At 39.4% G+C, this 17,093-nt stretch overlaps 1 protein-coding gene across 9 annotated transcripts in view; it reads left to right on the forward strand.

Moving 5' to 3' along the window:
* Positions 1-368: 368 nt before the first annotated feature.
* The window catches only part of CCNT2 (cyclin T2), a 25,613-nt gene continuing 8,888 nt past the window's right edge, over positions 369-17,093 (forward strand). For 2 of the 9 annotated variants that reach the window (XM_009642476.2, XM_009642477.2), the window contains exons 1-4: positions 369-833; positions 8,610-8,738; positions 9,869-9,929; positions 11,054-11,116. In XM_009642476.2, coding sequence (XP_009640771.1) covers positions 786-833; positions 8,610-8,738; positions 9,869-9,929; positions 11,054-11,116 — 301 coding nt within the window. In that variant the 5' untranslated portion in view covers positions 369-785. Of the gene's footprint in view, positions 834-2,917; positions 4,358-8,609; positions 8,739-9,868; positions 9,930-11,053; positions 11,117-14,132; positions 16,764-17,093 lie in introns of those variants that run through there. The other 7 variants (XM_035897869.1, XM_035897868.1, XM_035897873.1 and 4 more) reach the window with 7 other exon arrangements.

Consider the following 17,093-nt stretch of genomic DNA (forward strand, 5'->3'; position numbering starts at 1 on the left):
CCCAGGTGCTTGCAGGCTCCTCTTCCTCGAAGCGGGCGTCCCCTCGGTAGCCGTTCTTTAATTGGGTTTTTAAAAAGAAAAAAACCGAGAGGTCAGAGTAAGACGAAAACCTCACGTTCCCTGCTGGAACAGTGGAATTGGAACAATTCCCTGGTAACTAATGGACGATAGGACGAGGGGGAATGGTTTGAAGTTGTGCCAGGGCAGGTTTAGGCTAGACATTAGGAAAAACTTCTTCACAGGAAGGGTTGTCAGGCTCTGGAAGCGGCTGCCCAGGGAGGTGGTAGAGTCCCCATCCCTGGAGGTATTTAAAAGAAGGATAGATGTGGTGCTTAGGGACAGGGGTTAGTGGTGGGATGGCAGGGCTAGGTTAAAGGTTGGACTCGGTGATCTTAAAGGTCTTTTCCAACGGAAGCGATTCGATGAGTCTGTTCTATTCTATGAAAACAAAAGCACTCGAGGCGGCGTTCCCGTGCGTGCCGCCCAGCGAGGAGCTCTCTTTCAGCGGGTGAGATGTGGCCGGTCTGGCGTAGGGATCCCCACGGTGTCTGCCAAGCAGATGGGCAAGAGAGGCCTTAACATCAGTGAAGGATGTGTTAATACCTCTTAACTTCGGAAGCGTCACGTCCTCAATTCGTGTTCAGGTGAAGACAGCGCGTCGAAAGCAGTGATTGACGTAGAGAGCACATCCCATTCAGTTCTTGTAAACAATTTTCTTAACACGTAGTGTTTCCTTAACTTAATCTTCCAGATCTCAGCTTACGATAAATACTGCAATTGTTTACATGCACAGGTTTTATATGCATCATTCCTTCACAAAATTTAATCGAAATGTAAGTATGATTTTATAGGCGGCAATAACATGCCCATAATTTTGGCAGTCTGACTGACAAGTGTTATATTCCTTTGCTGGATTGTAAAGTTTGTTCTGTTTATAGCAATTCTAGCTTCTTATCAGTGGCTTAGAAGCAATAACGATATTTCCTTTCACCTCTGAATTATTTTAACTGGTGGCCATGAGATTTTGATCTTCTGCCATCGAAATAAAAACCGGGCACCATCAGCAAACTCATTTCAGATGTGCGAGGAATGCATTTAGGTGTTCTGAAGCTGGCTGGTGCTTATGTGCTGTAGTTTGAAAGGCTGATGTGTAGGAGCACACTTTTTTCTTAAGTCAGTGGTAGTGCTGGCATGGTGTGTCTGACAATTATAGTGTGGTTATGTATGTATCCATATGGATTATGTATCTGTTCTTAAAAAACAGTGTAAATTCATTTGACTAATCTGGTTTTAAGCAGATTCATGAGAAGTCATGTTAGACAAGAAAAATCTTTAAATCTGTTGAGAAATGCTGGCGCTCTGGTTTCCACTAATGAACTGAGTGCGCTGAATCTGACTGCAGTGTGTGTTACGAAGAATCAAATTCTTCTGTAAAAATGCTCTCTGTAATCGAGTGATTTTGTAACAGGTATGGAACTGGAGATCCCAACCTGAAAACTTTAATCCTTTTTACGTCCAGTATTGGGTGCAATAGTTAGGAAAACAGTAGTAGTCTAGGTATTTTTGTGTTGGTTTTTTTTTTTTTTAAAGTACTTTGCATCAGTATTTTATACCAGTTTTGCAAGCACAGTTAATAATGGTGGCGGCATATCACTGATTGGCAAGGATGTGAGTTTTCTCAGATCTTGGCTTTTCGTGATGAAATAAACAGGCTGAGACTGTGACAGATGTTATGATCTAGACCAGACCAGACCTTGGTCTTCCAAGGGGTAGAATCTTGCAAACTGTGCACTGTCTGAAATCTGGGAAGGTACGCATCGGGTTACAGTGTTAGCCAACTCTTTTGTCTGGCATGAATTTATCATTGTTGGCTGAGCAAATGAACGTCTTGTTTGGCATTTATTTGGTGAGAAATGTGTATTAGTTTGTAGGCACATTTCACAAGTATATTTAATTATTTTTGTGCAGAATCTGATGTAAATTCAAACTTGAAGCAGGCTTGTTACCAAAACTGCAGTGTTACAGGTCCTTATTTAATTATTTTTGTGCAAAATCTGATGTAAATTCAAACTTGAAGCAAGCTTGTTACCAAAACTGCAGTGTTACAGGTCCTTATGTAATAAAAGCTTAAGTAGTCTGAGCTAAGTTGTACATCAGCCTGAAACACTTCAGGAGGCAGAAATCTATAACTTAAGTTTAGTTTATGTAGTGATGGAGAGTGCTATATATTGAATGGATATACATGTAAATCACAAATGTACTTTCTGAAAACGGTTTTCTAGTTTTAGAGCAAGAACAGCACATGTGAGCATCGAGTTCCAGCAAGCTTTGTGGTGGAATATGCCCTTTGAAAGTGTTTCTGTAATATATCAAGTGAAGGCAGTAAAAGAGCTGTTCTGTCTCTCTCCCTGCTGCGTACCTGCCCGCGTAGCAGTGACCTGTAGCCAGTGGCCGAGGAGCTGGTGAGGCATCCAGGGTTTTCTGTGGCTGCGAATGGTTTGTGGACTTGGTAAACTAGGCAGAGCTGCTTGGAGCGGAGAGGTCCCTCTGTGTAGAGCTGCTGTAGCCAGGGCTTGTGTTTAATACGTTAATACTGCTATGTGGTATTAATATATCTGGTAATCTAGGATAGATTTAGGTAGCAGGAAGGTTTAGCTGCTGTGTTTGGGTTTTCACTGGACACTGGAAAATGGCGGTCACTTGGAACTGGAAGCACAGTAGGATTTGGATGTATAGTGCCCTTGTTATGAAAACTACGCCTTAAGTTATATTTATGAATCTTAAAATTCACGAGTAAGCTATGTAAGGGCTGAATGCCATGGAAACTGCAACTGTTACAGGAGGGGAAAAGTGTATTGTAAAATTAATTCTCGGGTAGTGGTATTTAAATAAAGGCAAGGACACTGCAAGTTTCTTAATGAGCGTAAGGCCAGACAGAAGCTTTGTGTGTGTACTGATGGGCAAATGCATTTTCTTACATCTTTTCCTATAGGGTAAAGGGGGTGGTCTCAAAGTGAACATGAGTCACTTTTAAAATACTCCCAAACCATCTGGCAGGTTCTCTGCGGAGAAGACAAAAGCCAACGACTGAAATAAATACTTAATATCAACTCTCCAGAGTACTTGGCAAGCTCAAAAGTCTAACAGTATTTATCCACTGCAAGAAGAAACTAACCCTTAGAAATTAAATAGGACTGTACTAGCAGTCTTGAAGCTATGACCTAGCTCGAATTTTCTGCAGTACATGGGATATATCTCTAATATTTCTTTGTTGTGTGTGTGTGTAGTGATGTTTATTCGTGGCAAGAAGGAATCTGAAGGCTGGGGCTAGATCAGATGGCCATTAGTCAGAATGTCTTATGATGTCCAGCTGAAAAAATCTAGCCTTTGTTTTCTTGCTTTATTGGTAGGTTAATTTTTTTAGTCAACTAATGCACACTTGCATATTTATCATCATATATAATTGCTGGGTTATAAAAACACAAGTCTGAATTGCATATAAGTCACATGAGCTTAATTGTTAACAAACAGGTCTAGTGGAAGCTCATTTACTGAATAGCTGTTGTCTTAATTCTGGCGGTTTTTTTCTTCAGGATAAGTTACTGCTAAACAATTTTACAGGCTTTCAAAATTTTGAGTCAGCTGTGAATAGGGAACAGATTTCCCAATAGTATCCTCGATCTGTAGAGCTGCAGGGGTAGCACATACCAGTTAATGTAGTCTTCGTTCATTTTGAGTGTATGGCACCTACTGCTCTAATGACCGAATACCCCTATTTTTGTGAGGTTCCTGTGGGCTAGCAAGCACTTTGGAGTTACTGTGGATTTTCTGTGAAGTACGTATGTTTACGTGCAAAGAAGAACGTGTTGAGGTTTTGATGTTGCCCCCAAAGCAGGTTAAGACCTTGCAAGGTTCTTATGCCCCAGTAGAAGGATGGAAATTTGCTCTACCAATTCTGGTAAGCAGAGGTGGATGCCCTGACTACTAATTTTCGCTAGCCATGCAAATGGCATTTCAGGAACTACTATGAATCTCCTCAGCAGCAGTACAAATTATTCTTTCTACATTACTGTTGACCAGGGCACAGTAACTTTGGTTTGCTGAGTATAAGGTTAGTCAGTGCTAATATTGGGGTGGGGAGGGAGCTTGCTGCCTTTTTATAGGAAACACTAGTGTGACTGTTATACTTTAAAATATCTTAAAAATTAAAATTCTTCTGGAGATACTGTTTCTGTAGTACTTCATGTGTTTGATGTTATTATATAGCACATACCTCTTTTAGAGGCTTGTTCTTCAGTACACTGTGATTTGAAGAACAGAGAAGGGGGAAAAATCCTCGGTATGCTGGAAATGAGAGGTAAGGCTTCCAAATGGTAGTTGTATTTTTAAATATAATCCTTAGAAATGCCATGTGGAATACCAAACAACTAGTTGAAAATATACTTGATGATGTCAAGGGTTTTTTTTCGTGACATGCACAGTGGAACTTGAAGTGCCTAAAAAAGGCCACAGGAGGAATTTTTTCCCTGAAGTGCAAGGTAGGTGAGTTGTGTGGAGGGTTTTTTTTTGTTTGTTTCCTATCCCTCTTTATTCCCTTTCTGTGTCTTGTGCCCTGTCCAAATTGCAGTATCGAACAGTTGACTTTGCAGTTGTGCAAAGTTCTTAAAACTTCCATGATATGCACCAAACTTCAGCGAGGCTGCTTTAGGCACTTCAGGTCTGTTTTTAATCTTGCAGTTTAACATATTTGCTGTTTTTATGCAATGTGAGCTCCTGATTATAATAAAAAAAAAACCCTTGTAACTCTACGTGTTCGCACTTGAAAAACCTCTGTTGTAGACTGGAACCACTTAATGTCTTAAGCTAATTTGTATCAAGTCTAAAAATGTATTCATATTGGCATTAAAAGGGAGAGGGGAGTTCTTGGGGAAAACTACGTGCGTATTCTGAGATTATTCCAAATGCCTTCATTGTAGCAACACTGTTTTTACAATATGACTTGTACTTTTTAAGTGAAAAGGACTTGTACCACGTTTACCAATAAAACTTGCTGTATAATGCTCTTGGACTGTCATAAGAAGGCTCTTATGTTTTGGTTTTTCTATTTCAGTGGGACTTGGTTTCTGAGATTCTCAGCTAGTACACAAATGGGATTTAATTTCATGAGCCACATGTGTTCTTCTGAAGATATTTCTCAAACTCTTAAAGAATATTTGCGTGCATCGTAGATAACATTTAAATAATTTATGTCAGATTAAGATGTTTATATATAGGAAGCTTACAGCTTTGTCTTGTGTCTTTAATTTTGCTCTTTTGTTCTACTTTGCTTTTTCTGCCTTTTTTGAGAATTGGAAAGGAATGAAAGCGTTTGAGTAACTTTGCCAGTTATACACTTAGCAGGGTGTGTCGTCTTTGCTGAAGACTGTATGCATGCCAAGTCTGAAACATTGTTAGTATGTCTGTTTTCCTGAATAAATACCAAGGGAGACAAAAATACTGACCCACTCTAAAGTGGGAATGAGAACCCTAGTCTTAGACAAGGCAAAGACCTGAAATTCTTTGGCCAGAGGCCAACGCTTCTGTAAGGGAATAAATAATTGGGGTGTACATAGATTTCTGATGAACCAGAGTTAAGTGCCAGTTAATCAGTTTGACTTAATCAGCCTCCAAAACTGCCTTTTTTTTGTAAGGTCTTGGAGATGAGGAATTGTGTGGAGTCATCTTGGCCAAAACTGATCCATTTCTGTAAATTAGAAGATATCCTGAAGTCAGCCTGGTGAAGAGGGTGCTTTTTTTGGAATGAAGTGAAACTTCAGTGCAGTCAGACATGGAATAAGAGTGAATGAGAACTCGCTGGTGATTTAATTGTGCAGTTATTGGTGACTTGGTTTGAAGAATGTCTCTGTGAAATGTAAAAATTTTCAATCATGGTAGTTGTTGAAATTGGTTTTTCAGAAAGGTAAATTGTGAAAATTCCATGTATGTGTAACAAACTATGTAGAAGGAGACCTTGTGTTAGGATATATTTGAATTTAACTTGCACACAAAGCTGGAGAGACTGTAAGGTCTAAGTGCAGGTACTTGGGGATGAGTGTGTGATGTGTGGTGGGGGTAGTAAAGGGACAGAGAGGGGGAGGACAGCAGGGACAACAGGTCACTGCTCCCAGTGCAGTCACTTTCATTCTTCAGCCCAGCAGTAAGGTACTGCTACAGGTTACTGACTGAATATATTTGGTTTGGTTTAAATTTAAAAAAAAAATAAAAAAATTGCGTGATCCTTTTGGGATGGAAAAGTTCTTCTATTTATTTTCTCTTAAAGCTGTTTCCCATAATCCATTATGATTCTATACACTTCATGACATAACTTTCCTTCCTCAGTGACTTCACTATGTTGAGTCTTAGTTTTCAGTCCATGATGGTCAACCTCATTGTATCCTTTTTACTAAGTTTAAAAAAAAAAAAATTAACCAGTTCTAGTCTCGCTGGTGTCCTCATTAATCCCTCCTTGTTTCCCTTCAATGTCTTGTGAAACTTGTTTCTTTGCAACTCTGTTGATTCTTAAACATTCCCAGTGTCTTTTCTTCTGTCATTCACGTTTCTCTGGTTTACTGCCCCTGTCTGCTAATCTGGCTTTTCCCAGAAGCTTAGGATTATGTCTGAGAATGTAATCCTTCCTCTTAGGCTGGCCCTGGTGTAGAAGGGGCTAACCTCGGACACCTTCCTCAATTAGACCTGCCCTAAATCACTGTAGCACACTGGGGTGGTATTGATGAAACAACTGTAAATGAGAGATATTTGCCTTGGTTCTTGCATTACTGGGCTGGAGCACGGTTTGGCTGCTCTGTAAAATATCTTTATATGGCATAACGTGTGTTGGGTTGTACATGTGTGTGCTACTGTACATCGTCTTCATCTTCTGGCACTTCAGAGCTGTTGGTACTCGGAACTCCAGAAAGACTTTCCGTCACATTTAGTGTTTACAAGTTTTATCTCCCAGCATAAGTGAGACATATTTCAAGTAGCATGTCCCTAGCAAAGGGAATTTCAAACATTGCTTCAAGCAGTGTAGACGGGAACTTCTCAAGAATCATTCGAAGTCTTAAATGACAGTGTTAGTGTGGACTTGTTCGGCAACATCTGCCTTCAGGTTTTTATTTCGTTCATTTGTAAGGCTTAAGTTACAAATGTTCTTAAAAAGAAAGCAGTTTTTGTCTCTCTTGTGGAAGAAATTGCTGCCTATGACTTGTGTTGGGTAGTTTGGGTTTTTCCTTCGTGGCACGTTTCCGTTGATGAAAGGGTGTCACCTTCCCAGGGTGTCAGTTTTCCTCAGGTCTGCCAACTTACAAATTTTACTTAAGATCCAAGTGGACATTTTCAAAGTGATTTAAGGAGGCAAAAAGTACTCCCTCGATATATTTGAAAGCTCCTAAAATGTGATGGGTAATTATTTAACTGCTCGATTCTAATTAGTTTGTTGGAGTTTCTATTGTATTGCAAACTTTCATACCAAAGGTTTCATTTTGACATAACAAAGGGCTATGTGCTAACCAAAAAACCTCCTCACTTTAGGGGGAATCTATGGCTGCTATTCAGTTGGGTAAGCCTATTCCTACTTGGGCATTGAGTGAGAAATCCAATACCTGCACTGCTTGCACCATGCATTAAACAAACACTCAACAAGCAGCTATTTCAGTCTCTGAATACTTGGCTTAATTTTAACCAATTTAAGCTGTTGATGTCTACATGAAGATTTCTGCTGCTGTTTTAATTCATGTTTGACGTGGCCAGCATTGCATACGAAGAGGACCCTGATTCTTCAAAGCTATTTATGGTTAGCCATGTTGTGTATATAGATATGTTGGTAATTCTAGCTGATAACCAGGCATCAAAACGCTACTTCATAGTGAACTGAATGGCAAATGGGGGCTTTGCTGCCAGCTTACGACACCCAGAGTTTTATACAAATTCTAATCTTTAAACATAAGTTGTAGTCTTTACTAATGTTTGGTGTAACTGCTGGTTTGTGAATCCTTGTGCTTTGTTCACCAGATCCTGCTGGGTATATAGCAAAGTTTCTAAGAGTAAACCTTTACGTATACAACGGACGTTTATACAACAAGCTGTTTGCCTCAAAGTTATCTGCAAAGTTTCTTGCTTTTTAGGAGAATCAAATGCCACCAGAACTTCTGATGAGCTGGTTTGACTTTTACTGAAAAGATGATGTAATGGCTCACTACTGTGCAAGAATTTGGATGAACTTTCTTGTGAAGTGTATTTAACTTGAAACAGCCTGTTCTAGTGTGACTAAATCTTCTGGACCAAGTCTGTTTCTTTTTATGTTGAACTAGAATTAGTTTGACCTCAGACATCTTGCTCACAAATGCATTTATGTTACTCCTTCCCTATGCTGCTGAGAGGATTACATCAGTTATAAAATAAAATATCAATAGTTATTTTTGTCACCTTGCATGATTTCAGAAGTGATTAAAAAAAGCAAACCAAAATAAATCCAACTTCTTAAACCTTTTCTAATTACCAGTTTAGAGTCTCCATAAAAATTAAAGTCCTACTCGTAAAAAGTTACATACATGTATGTTTTTCTTCTTCAGATAATATCTCCTACGGCATTGTTTTTGGCTGCAAAAGTGGAAGAACAGCCACGGAAACTTGAACATGTTATTAAAGTAGCACATGCCTGTCTGCATCCTCAAGAGCCACAACTGGATACAAAGAGTGATGTAGGTGGAAGTCATGGTTTTAAAGATAATCAGATGACGCTTCCTCTAATGATCTCTTACATTGTCTTGACTGGATTATTGCTGTTTGCAAGCTAGAAAAAACCTTTGGTTTTACACCATTTAAGTCTTTAGTATTACTTAATATAACTTACTAAAGACTGGAATATTTGTGTTATGAAACTTGAAGAGATTGTTCCATCTTGAACTTGCATTATTTTTAAGACTCCTGCGTGTATAGCAGAAGACTGGATGTTAAATAAGGGGTTTCATGCGTGGTTCCCTAAGTTACACAGTTTGGGCAGAGAGGAGTTCAGGATGCTGTGTTTGTCTTCTTCAACCAGAGGTTTGCTGTGCACTGTTGCCTATGTTCTGTTCTAAAGGATGCGATATGGTTGTCAGCTGCTGCCTCTGCTATACTTTGGGCTTCCTTTCATTTGCCAAAGTTTGTACAGCTTCCACCTACTTTATAGTTCACATTTTTTCTTGAGACGAGTCTTCCCGAAACCAAGCATACGAGGAAGTATGGTGGAAATGCACCAGAGTTGTTCAGCTTGAAGGTCAGGCTGAGCTAGTTACACCCTGCTGGACCACAGCTGAGTTACAAAACTATTTGAGCACCTTTGCTATGCTCCCAGTTCTTGGAATGACATGTGGAGATGTGTATGTGTGTGTATATATGTGTGTATATATATATATATGCATTTGAGCCCACAAGCTTAAGCCAGCTTAACACAGGCCAGCTGAGTAGCTCCGGCAGTATTTTAAAGTACTTGTAAAATGGATTACCTGCCTAGAGATATTTGAGTTGATTTGCACTGGCAAGCCTTCATAATTCTTTGAGCATCCCCCCTTCTCCCAAAAATGCTTAGCTGGAATAGATTACGAGAGATCCAGACTAAGGAAATCTTACTGTGAAAGGTGGTTAGGCTGGTATAACTGAATTTGCAGTAACGCTTACGCTGGTGGGAGAAAGTATTATCACAGTGAAGTGTTCAAAGTTGTCAGTTCTAACTGGCTTGGTAGTGGTCTTAACTTGTGTTGCTGGAACCAGTATTCACATAGGAAGTATATGATTAAAATCCTGAGACAATCGATAGCTATGTCTTGACCTGTGTTCTTATTTGTTTCAGGCATACCTTCAGCAAGCCCAAGAGCTGGTTATACTTGAAACAATAATGCTTCAAACTTTAGGTATGTCTTTCTAAATACCTCCTGTGCAGCCAACTTACCATGAAGAAGTAATGGGACTCAAGTAACTAGATTTTTGATGTGCTATTGTTACACTGGAATTTTGCTGGTTTTCTATACAACTGCTGACCTGTTAATTTAGTTTGGTATTAGCAGTTCTGTGGTATTCACTTTGGAGGAAAAAAGGTATATCTATACTTGTGAAATAGATGTTTCTGACAGTTTGATGGGGTAGAAATATCTACCCTTCCAAATAGATTTTACTCCAGAGTAGTAGCTACCTTGATATTTCTTCATATAAGGTAACACATTATGCTAGGTTAGCTGTGTATGTGTTCTGAAGCCACGGGGAAGAGCTTTATACCAAGTGCTCTTCCCCATTTTGCCGTCCAGTAGAAGAACTTTATGTAATTGAGCAGGGTTACTACCTCTGAACATCACGAGTCTTAATGTAACCATTTAATGGATTCAGCTGATTCCAAAATTTGAAATGGAACTTTTCTGACTTCAAAGTAACATGGAGACAATCACAGCTAGCAGGCTGGAGAACACTCAGCTATTCTTAAATACCACTTTGAGTCTGTAGGTTGTTTGTTTTTTTGTTTTTTTTTTTTTTAAAAAAAGCTAACAGTAGTGACCTAATTCTTAAAATAGTGTCACAAGGAAAGGCTTCTTAAGTCACTGACCTACAAATTGACTTAATTTATAATTTCATAGATGCAATATGTTTAAGGCCCAGAAATCAATGAATGAAGTGCATGTGCACACGTGTGTATCTCACTGTCTGTAATACAGCTTTTACTGACTTATTAATGTACTAGGAACTGTTCAGATATGTTCGACTTCAAAAATACAGTAACTTCCCAAGTATGTATGTTTTTAGGACTTGAGATTACTGAAGGAATGTCTTACAAATTGATCTTGAAATGGCTATACCATCTGCCATTGAAAAATATGAAAAAGTATGGAATAAAAGGCACTTAAATAGTGTTACTTGATCTTCAGTGCAAAGGTTTAGCAAGCATTTTAGGTCTGTGGGGAAAGGAAAGGAGTTTGGTTCTTTATTTAACAGAATGTATACATTTAACAGAAATATAGAGCTCTAAAATGTATTCTTAACTCCTCAGGTTTTGAGATTACCATTGAACATCCGCACACAGATGTTGTGAAATGTACGCAATTAGTGAGAGGTCAGTGACTTATAACCACTTCCGTAAGTCCTTTTTTACCTTTCTAGTAAAATTTGAAGATGATGTTATTTGTCTAATATGATCTTCACCAGCTATGTTACCCACAGAGTTTGTTTAAAGCTAATTACTAAAAGCTTGATCTTAACCTTTAGAGTCTGGTTCTCTGTCCTTTGTAATTTTTTTGCTTGCTTGCTAGCTTTGATTTTAATAATGTCCGTTCTATGTTTTCTTAAATGACAGAAGCAGTTAGTAGTGGAAAACTGAATAGCCAACTACTTAGTATTGTTCTGGGTTGATTGTTTTCACTCTGAAACAATTCTACCAAGTAAAGTTTAGTTTGTGTATTGGTTGATGGCTAGTGCTAGCTGTCTACCTAGCAAGTCTTCTTAGGTAATGAACTGGGGGATAAAGAGAGCGCATGGCGGGTCTGCTCACATCACGTGCCAGTGCTTCAAGATGTGACTATTCTTTTTCTGGAGCAGGGTGTGCTTACTTGTTTTGAATGGTAGCACAAAACCCCACCAAACCCTTTGTTAAACAATCATATCCTCTATCTTGTATGCAGCTCGTTCATGTGACTCTGGCTAGAAACCTGTTTTGTTCTTCAACATTTTTTTGTTGAATTTTGGCACACCTTCTTTAATTCTTAAATAGATTTCCTTTGGAGCTTTAAAAATAAAAAAAAGAAAAAAATCCTCACATAAGATGGAGGATGAAAAAATTAGGAAGTGGTTGTAAAAGCACCTAAAATAAGCTTTCCACTTTAATTATGTTCCTTAAATAAAAAGTGTTTGGAAATTATTAGACCATGGTTGTTAATCTTTAGGCATTAGCTGTTGTTGCACTGAAAAATGCAAAGTTAAGTGCTAAGGTTTTTTTTCTCTATAAAATACGGGAAAGTTAGGTGCAACTTAATCATGTTAACTAGATCTGTTCTGTAGTAACTCTGGAATCAAAGCTGTTCTTAGAAGGGAAAGTCTCTCTCCTGTCTCATTTCAAAGTAGCTTACTGGTGTAGTGTCTTCAGAGTTTGCTTCTGAGTATGACTGGTGCTGGGTGTAGCTTATTTGCATATAAAGTAGCTTTATTGCTATTCTTGCTAGAAGATAATGATTCTTCGCTTTCTGTCCAGCTTTGGTTGTGACTCGGTGCATCAGTCTAATTGCACCTAATGTCTCAATAGTCTGCATCAGTGTAGCTCTATAGGGTTTTGCTTTGGATTTGCTTAGCTGTTGGTCAATGTGAGCACGTATGTCACTGTTTTATGTGAGCCCCTGTGCTTCTGCTCAGTATTTGGGGCTGTGGGGAGGGGTGGCAGGCAGTGTTGTAGCTGCATCAGGATTTCCGCAAGTCTTATTTGGCTCGAGCCTACAAGAAGAAAGGCATACTGCTACACAAACGGTATTTCCTTTACTCAAGGGTAGATGCCACTCTTAAGACGGTCCAGCTTTTTCCTGTGTTTTGCATGCTACTTTTGTGTACTGACAAAATTCGTACATTGAAGGTACATGCTACTTTTAAAATGTGGCGTTTTAAAGCTAGTATTTAACATCAGCACAGTTTAACAAAATACTTAGAATCCAAAATGATACCAAGTCTTGAAATCTGAAGACTCCAGTGAGGGCTGAAAATCCATGTGCCTCAAGGACTGGTACAAAGTGAATGCGATGCATCCGATGCTTGAGAACCTACTCGCTGGAGTAGGTGTGCTCCCTACTATGTGTGTATGCAAACGGAATTCTTGTCAGCATATGCCCCTCCCAGGGGTGGTACAGGCTGTGAACACAAGGTTTGAGTACCTTGCATTAAAAACAACAACAAAAATCCATAAATTAAAAACATTGAGCATAAAATGTGTAGTCATGCATGCAAGTCAAGCAAGTAGAGGATAAATGCTGTGGAACGTTAGTCTTCTGTATTGAGTGAATCAAGGGATGGGCTTTTGGGCACTGTGATATATCTTCAAAGATGCAGTGGTATGAATTTAGTTCTCTCTTAACATTTATTTATCGGACAGTGTGTTGTTTTAATGTGAACAGGTGTAACGTTTAGATACCAAATCCTGAAGCTGTCAAAATACATCCAAGACTTGCTAGTGTTAAGCCTTTAGTGCTAAAGGGATTGACTGAGAAGATAAAGAAATGCAAGCTTGGTTCGTCCAGTTCTGGTAGCATGTCTTCTTGGGCAAAAAGCACTATTTCAGAAGGCAAAGAGAGAAGTTAATCACCTTTAATAAAAAAAGTTATCCAAGGCTATTATGATTAAAACCTTCAAGTATATGTTTGGGGGAAGAAGGAAGGGAAGAATATAATGTGGCTGACTATTTAAGTATCAAAAGAGAGACAACAGAGTTAGCTGAGGTGTGCAAGTGTACTTTACGGTTTGGCTTGGCATATGTGCAGTGAATTACCATGTGGTGAGAAGATGCCCTGGTCCCTCACACTTTTGCTGGCTAAATTTAATTAAGTGGCTAAGAGGATGGCTCATTCTCTATATCACTTTGTTGTCTTGCATCGAGGATAATGTGCTTTATGCTGTAACTGTTACCTGTATTAATCTGTAAGCTACCCCCTCTAAAAATAAAATGAAAAAAACCCTCAGGTTCTGTTGATGATACTCAAAAGATTCAGCGAAGTCCTTTGTCAGAAGTCTGTCTAGTCTACTCATGGCATACCAGAATCAATTGCTGGGGGCCAAAGCTGAACCAGTAAGTGAGAATTGGTGCAAATAAACGTAATTGCTTCAACATGCAACTAAACAAAAAGTTGAACTCTTCATCGCTAAGACTGAAAACATTTCTGAAGGTAGTATTAGCCAACACAGATCACCGTAGGTAAGGGGTGGCTGGATAGATACATAATGACTTACGATGTTCAGGCATAAGGTATCTAATTATTCCTTCTGGTTTTCAAAGATTCATGGGTTCATGAAATTGTTCCAGCTTTACAGTTTGGTCAGTATAGTAGCCAAGGAAAATGGTGTAGGCTCAGTCTTTTTTCTGCACCGTTCTTCCTCAGTGTCAAGAGACTGAGAAGAGGAGACAGGACCATCATTCCTTAGGATCCCACAGGTCCTCTAAGGAATCTGGAGGCAGTGGATCTGTGAAGGCCTGTCAGCAAGTTTCAGTGCCCGTTCCAAGGATGCTCCAGTACTGAAGAGAGAAGAAAAAAGGAGAGGAGAAAAAAAAAAAAACAAAACCACACCACCAAAAACTGTTCCTGGTGTCAAGCTGCCTTACTGGCTTGCATGCCAGTTGAATGATCAGCAGTGAAACTGCCCTGGTGCCGAGACCATGGAAGCATGACGTGGTCCTCTGGTGCAAAATCTGTCTGTTCCCAGCCTGCTTATGGTGGAACTTGAAGGGGAGGAATCTGTATCCTCATCTCCATCTTGGGAAGTCTTCAGTCATTCCTTTTTCTGTGTTGGTACACAACCTTCTTTTGGAACTGAAGATTGGATCCCAAGGATTTCTAGGATTGTTCTCGCTACTCTACTGGTTATCAGGTATCTTGAACACCCATGATACTTACTAATCTTTTGTGGAAATTGCACTGTCAAATTCTTCAAACGCACTATAGTATCTGTGTGCGCAGCTGCCACTGGTTAAATTGGGCTGATAAAGACAAGGCAGCAGAAGATGAGATGAATCTGAATTAATCTGCTTTTTCTGAGGGTATTCTGATGAGGAAAACTTAAATCTTGGTAATACTAAGTGGTGTGGAAAGATCTTAAACACCAGCTGCGCTCCAGCACCGCTACAGGTGGCTTTCACATTCTGAACTTTCACCTCAGGCTTTTACAGGCCTGTTCCCAAGGTCTAAATACTGTCAAGAACGTAAAGCCACCAGGACTGCTCAGACCTGAATGCCTACGCCGTGGCCATCTCCAGCCCTTTCAGATACAACAGGCATCCGCCAGCATAGCTCTGTTCGGGGCCTGTGGCTTTTTTCCTTTTGCGAGAAGGACTTCAGCAAGCTTTCTCTCTTCTGATATTGACTGGCTTATCTGCAGCCCCCTCTTTCTGGGGAATGCTTATGTACGTTGTCAGGGTCCTAAGCACGGCCAGCTGCCCCCCACCCTCCTAAGGGTGACTTGGCAATCACATTTTCATGATTATCTCAGGATCCAAGATAACCTGGTGTTGAAGAAAAGACTCGGATAACTTGGAATTTAACCGGGTGAATTGTGTGGCTATGCCTGGTAAAAAGCACTTTGGTTTCCAGTTGGGAATTTCTTGGAGACAGGATCCTTTTGGAAGGTGTATCGGACAGCAAATCCTGTTTCAAAATCTTGATTACTACTTTAGTAAACCACTGCCTTATGGTTGCTTCTGCAGCAGTGAGGCAGGGTGGGTGTTTTAAATCACTCCTGAACGATAAAATATAAAACTTGATTATTAATGGCTGGCATCAGTCATCAGTCTGGCAACTTGTCAGTTATAACAGCGAAGCGCTGCTGGCTTGTTTTAGCCTCTGCTTCAAGATTTTTTTTTAATTTGGAGATGCACTTTCCACTGCTATAAAGGAAATGACACACCAAAATATAGCAACCAAAATTAGTTAGCTTTAATTTTAGTGATGGATTCTACTAAACCAAAGCTGTCCTAAATGTAAGGGAAGAGTCTGGGACAGATGTTTTCCCTTGTGTCATCATAGGCTTTAGCTGTGAGCTGAAATTTCTTGCTGGTTTTGGCAATGATGGTTATTTAGCTGTAAATAAGTTGAAACAGTATCATACTGCTTGTAGTGTAGGTAAGGTATTTAGCACATTAATTTTTGATTGAGGCTAAAATGTGTGTTTCAAGATGTGATTCTTTTCTTCCAGGTGTGTGTTTTGATTTACTCAACTTTCAAGCTGATGTTAAATAGAAGTTTTCTGGCATCTGTTTTTCTTCCTTGTTCAAAAGGGACATTTCAGTGAGAGTAGAGATGCTTCTTGGTCCGGTCCCTTAATTCAAACCTGTTGTAACTTTACAGAATATAGAAATCATTGAAGATCCTTTAAACATTACTTTGATGAAAAATGAAGAGCAAGACATCAATTTCAGTCTTACTCAACCATTCCGTACTTCCATTTGTTTTGTCATGGTAGTCTCATTTCCCTTGTTCTTGTTGCGGTAATACTGCCTTACATTTTTTTTGATGGGAGGGAGAGGAAAAGGTTAAACTCCATGGTTATCTGGCATGCAATTACCATTATAGTTTGCAAACTAAATATTATAGTATAACACTGTTGCATTGTCTGTTCACCTTTTTGATTATTATGGATTCGTAGAATTTGTGTGTGGGAACGGCTCCTGTTACCTTGCTACTTCCATGTTCTTCTCGATTATGGCACTGCCCGGCTGTGTAGCATAAAGACAAATCTGATTTATACTCCTTGGCAATCATTAGAAGTCAAGTTAAATCACATATTTTTATGCTTTCTTAAACTTTAAAAGCCATTTCAGTCTTTCTCAAGCTTTGCGGAAAGATTATTATTAAAATAAAAGTTTAACATTGTTGCCTTTGACATAAAATTCAACACTACACTTTCTGCAGGTAGCACTGATTTCAAGTGATAGTGTCAAAGTAAGAATTCAATGAAGGCTGCATTCAATCTTCAGTTAGAACCGTTGTGCCCAGCTATTCCGTTAGATGCATGTTACAGTAAGTTCTCTTACCTGAGTGAGGAGCGTCGGGGTGTCACTGGCGGGGGTCAGGGCTCGACGGCCATACCAGCCAAAATCGTTGGCTTTTCATTGCTGGCACGTTGCAGTCTTGCGTGGTTTCTTTCCTGACTGTAACCAAAATGAAGCGCTTTATTTCCTCTCGAAACTTCGCTATAGGTTTAACAAAAGCGGAACAAAATGTTACGAGTCCGGTGCTCTTAGAGAGAGCAGAAAACTTGTTTAACTTTTTTTTTTTTTTTTTAAACCCTCTAGCTTGGGAGCTTGCTGTGTTGTAGGGCTTTGGGAGAGAGAGATATGGCTGGGTTTG

Source organism: Egretta garzetta, unplaced genomic scaffold, assembly GCF_000687185.1.
Source record: "Egretta garzetta isolate BGI_Z169 unplaced genomic scaffold, ASM68718v1 scaffold197, whole genome shotgun sequence".
NCBI classification, from domain to species: Eukaryota; Metazoa; Chordata; class Aves; order Pelecaniformes; family Ardeidae; genus Egretta; species Egretta garzetta.